General features: G+C 59.3%; 1 protein-coding gene across 1 annotated transcript in view; it reads right to left on the minus strand.

The window, feature by feature from the left end:
* CSMD1 (CUB and Sushi multiple domains 1) overlaps positions 1–4,614 on the minus strand; it is a gene marked incomplete at its 5' end in the record, with an annotated part of 650,642 nt that overhangs the window by 177,624 nt on the left and 468,404 nt on the right. Inside the window, 2 exons of the mRNA XM_014528690.1 lie at positions 1,744–1,938; positions 3,671–3,997. Of these exons, the coding sequence (XP_014384176.1) occupies positions 1,744–1,938; positions 3,671–3,997 (522 nt within the window). The remainder of the gene's footprint in view (positions 1–1,743; positions 1,939–3,670; positions 3,998–4,614) is intronic.

Below are 4,614 nucleotides of genomic sequence, written 5' to 3' on the forward strand. Positions count from 1 at the left end.
CCACCCCATACACCCCACTCCACACACCCCACCCTGCACGCCCCACTGGCAGCAGGAAGGCGCCCTGCTGTGCTCGCGGAGTGAATGCCCCCAAGTGCTAAAGCAAAACTGATTCCCGAGTGAACGCAGCGTACTGCACTGAGATTTTTCGGCAGCACATTCATGACACTTATTTCATGTGTCAGCCGTACCCACAGATACTATCTGAGAAAGACACACAGCAAATACAGACGTAGGAATGGTTTCACTACCTCAGACGTTCCTAAATCTGCATGAACACTCCCTACGTGTCTCCTTTCCCTCATGGGATACCCCTAGCCTGTCACACATCATTCTTTCCGCCTGTGGCATCTGTGCACATCACTGTGTTCTGTGCAGGGCCCTGGACACCTTGTGTCACTCCGTCCTGATGAAAGACAGGCGGGTCTTTACACAGCGACAAAGGTGAACCCTCAAATGTTCAGTGATGATGTCGGCACTCGGGCCGGAAGCTGACAATTCTGCTGCCACTTACACCGAATTGGCCAGAACCCAGCACAGGGTCTTGCCCAACCACAGGGGCGCAGGAAGCGAAGACCGTGTGGTGGAGAGCGGGAGGCAGACACGTGTGCCAGTGACACGCGTGCTCACACACGTGACGACAACCTGCTAGCGTGGGAATCAGGGCTCGCGGACGCCATCCTCTGCTGTACGGACCATTCGCACTGGTGTGTCACCTGCAACCGTGTTCCTAAAATAAGCCTTCCCGACCTGACATGTGTTCTGTGGCTGAGTCTCCATGGAGACCTTGGTGTGGGCCTGTTCCACGAACACTGGTCGTGAAATGCCGCAGGAGCCAGCGCCTGGCCCATGTGGGGGTGCTCCCCGCGTGCACTTGCCCCACAGGACCTGCCCAGGGGCTCCTCGGTGCTCGCGTGCTTCTCCATGGTCAGCCTTTGATCACAGCTTTTTCTGGTCCTTTGTGGACTCACGTGCTGCACTTTAACTTGGGTGACGTATCGTTTGCTAGTTAATCACCAAGTCCCCGTGAACTCTAACACGTGCTGTGTGGAGTGAGTGACATATTTGTGTGCAATTCCCTCTTCCCACACCCCGGTCACTAGTGTTTCTACGGACACTGAGCTGTGCAGGGCAGCGGGAGGTTAGCACAGAACAAGGAGAGCAGTCTCGCCCCCCGGGGCCGCTCAGGCTACAGCAGGTGGGGAGTGTCGGCCCCCCACACCGGAGCCAGGCTGAGCAGAGCCCCCATGGCCTGGGAGGGTCCCCGAGTGCAGCTCCAGGGCTGAGGATCCTGCAGGTCTGCGTCTAACCCAGCGTGTGCCCGAGTTGGTCTAAGCCTGTGTGCCTGTGTGGTATAAGCCCAGCATGTGCCCGTGTGTGCCTGTGTTGGTGTAAGCCCCTGTGTGCCCATGTGGTATAAGCCCAGCGTGTGCCCTGTGTGTGCCCGTGTTGGTGTAAGCCTCTGTGTGCCCGTGTGGTGTAAGCCCGGAGTGTGCCCCTGTGTGCCTGTGTTGGTGTAAGGCCCTGTGTGCCCGTGTGGTGTAAGCCCGGCGTGTGCCCCTGTGTGCCCGTGTGGTGTAAGCCTGGAGTGTGCCCGTGTGCCCATGTTGGTGTAAGGCCCTGTGTGCCTGTGTGGTTTTAAGCCCCTGTGTGTCCATGTGGTATAAGCCTGGCATGTGCCCATGTGTGCCCGTGTGTGCTGCCATGGACCCCCCGTGGTGGCACCGCAGGGGGGGCACCCACCTTCGCAGCGCGGCACGGCGGCGCTCCACACCACGTTGCCGTCCTGCAGGGCGCAGGTGATGGCCTCGGAGCCCTGCGTCCTGACGAAGCCGTCGTCGCACCGGAAGGTCACCGAGCTCCCCAGCAGGAAGCGGTCCCCGGAGCGCTGCCCGTTGACGGGGATGCCGGGGTCATGGCACTCGTTCTGACCAAACGCTGGACCTTCGCAGGGCACGGCGGCGCTCCACACCACGTTGCCGTCCTGCAGGGCGCAGGTGATGGCCTCGGAGCCCTGCGTCCTGACGAAGCCGTCGTCGCACTGGAAGGTCACCGAGCTCCCCAGCAGGAAGCGGTCCCCGGAGCGCTGCCCGTTGACGGGGATGCCGGGGTCATGGCACTCGTTCTGACCAAACGCTGGACAGGAAAGTGGACTGAGATCACTTCTGCGCATCACACAGGACACAGACCTGCTTATAAGCGCAGTGTCCCAGCCCTCAGCCCTCTAGTCCTACAGACAAACACAGTATCTCCTCCACAGCACACTGCGCCCTAGTGAAAGGCGGGCATGCGGTGTGACTGCCACCCATGAGCTTCGACAGCCCTGTCTCACCCTCTAGGGTGACAGAGAGGATGGGTGGGTTGTTCGGACACATCTTGGCCGGAGTCCCGGCTCCTGCGTAGTCCAGGCCCCGGGGGAAGTTCACTTTGATGGGCAGCGCCCGCCCCTCCCTCACAGAACGAGGACTAGCCAGCCGCGCCCAGAGATGCTGTCCCGTCCAATGAGAGGAGCCCTGGCCAGGGCTAAGCACAGAGCCTTCAAGAAGCCGGCAGCCAGGAAGCCACAACTCTTAGCTCACACCACCCACCTCTCCTCAGCGTGCACTGCAGGGGGTGCTCCCAATAGAATCCCTGTTGCCAAGGAGAAGTCAGAGGTGAAGAGAAGGTAACATTAGCTCGAATCAGAGTTCACCAAGTGCCACAGGTGTCCCAGGGTGGGCTCCTGGCCCAAACCCTCCATCCTGTCCCTACATGATTTCTTTTTCTTTTGCATGGAGGGCGCATAGGCGAATGGATGGAGAGATGAGAAGAAGGAAGGAAGAGAGGGAAGGAGGGAGAGGGGGGCGTGAAGGAGGGAAGGAGGGAGGGAAGGAAGGAAGGAGGGAAGGAGGGAAGGAGGGAAGGAGGGAGGGAAGGAAAGGAGAGAGGTGGGAGGGAGGGAAGGAGGAAGAAAGAGGAGGGAGGGAGAGAAGCAGGCAGGGAGAGGGAGGGAGGGAGGGAGGGAGGAAGAAGAGAAAAGACATGTGAGAGACTCAGTCCTTACTGCAGGGGTGACCGAGCCAGGACCCTAACAGAGAGGTGTGTTTTTCGGTCACCAGGATAACGATACATCGCTTTGGTGTTCTCATGATGTTAATTATGATTATAAACCCTCTGAGATGGCCTGGCCTGTTGGTTGAGCATCATCTCCTGCAGCGACAGGTCGCTGGTTTGATTCCTGGTCAGGGCACATGCCCAGGGTACAGGCTCCATCTCCAGCGTGGGGCGTGCAGGAGGCAGCTGACGGGATGATTCTCTCCTCATGGATGTTCCTCTCTCTCCCTCTCCCTTCCTCTCTCCAATCAATAAAAACACATTTAAAAACCAAAAGAGCCCTGACCGGTTTGGCTCAGTGGATAGAGCGTCGGCCTGCGGACTGAAGGGGCCCAGGTTCGATTCCGGTCAAGGGCGTGTACCTTGGTTGCGGGCCCATCCCCAGCGGGGGGTGTATAGGAGGCAGCTGATCGATGTTTCTCTCTCATCCATGTTTCTAGCTCTCTATCCCTCTCCCTTCCTCTCTGTAAAAAACCAATAAAATATATTAAAAACAAATAAAAACCAAAAGAAAACAACGAGCCCAGCGCACTCTGAAGCTCGGCCCTGGGGGAGCGGGCGGGCGCGGGGCACTCACTGGTGTAGGTGATGTTGAAGCCCCGGCCGGTGTTGGAGTGATCCGACTGGAACTCCAGGCGCACCACGTGCCCGCTGCTGGCCAGCTGGGAGGGCACCTCGTTGCCGGAGAACGTCCCGAGGACGGTCACGTCCGGCCCGCCGTCGTCCTTGACCGCCAGGAAGTCGAACTGAGGCTCCACGTCGAAGTCGTTGAAGAGGAGGTGCACCCGACTGCCGGGCTCGGCGATGACCAGCCACACGCAGTTCATGTTGTTGCCATACTCCTCGGGGTAGTTGGGGGACAGGATGACCCCCGAGGCCGCCGTGAAGTTGAAGAAGCAGGAGACTGTGAGGAGAGAGAGAGGGTTCACCGTCGCACACAGGGCCCAGGGCCAGGCACGGAGCTGGTGGCCGACGGGGAGGGAGCACGTGCCTGCCCCTCGAGGGCTGTCCCGCTAGGTGAATGGCTAATTCTGGACCCTAACGCTTTCTCTTTCCCGAACTGGAAATAGAGTATTCCAGCGTGTGGGGTGCCCCCCGAGCCTGCACGGGTCCAGCACAGGCTGGGCTCGGACCTGACCCGTCCAGCTGGCTGAGACGTGGGCAGACGTCGGCCTTTCTAGTGAGAAGCCTCTGCCCTCAGAGGAGCAGAGATCGACACGGAGTCCCAGGCTCCGCTCCGGCTTCCAGGACAGCATTTCACTCCCCACTTCACGTGGGCGTCGCTCAAGTTACCCACGTGTGTCATTGGTCACAGGTGACTCCTGAGAAACGTTATCTTGGAAAATCAGACCATGTCTGGGTGGCTGCTATAGAAACCTCCTGGGAAAATGACTTTGAAGAGAGTGTGCTGTGCGTACAGCGACGTGGAAGCTTGCAATGGACGGTGGAACCTCCGGGGGAAGGTGGGGGTGGGGGTGGGAAGAGATCAGCCAAAGACCTTGTCTGCGTGTAAGCATCACC

The sequence above is a fragment of the Myotis brandtii genome, unplaced genomic scaffold, assembly GCF_000412655.1.
Source record: "Myotis brandtii unplaced genomic scaffold, ASM41265v1 scaffold646, whole genome shotgun sequence".
Classification (NCBI taxonomy): Eukaryota; Metazoa; Chordata; class Mammalia; order Chiroptera; family Vespertilionidae; genus Myotis; species Myotis brandtii.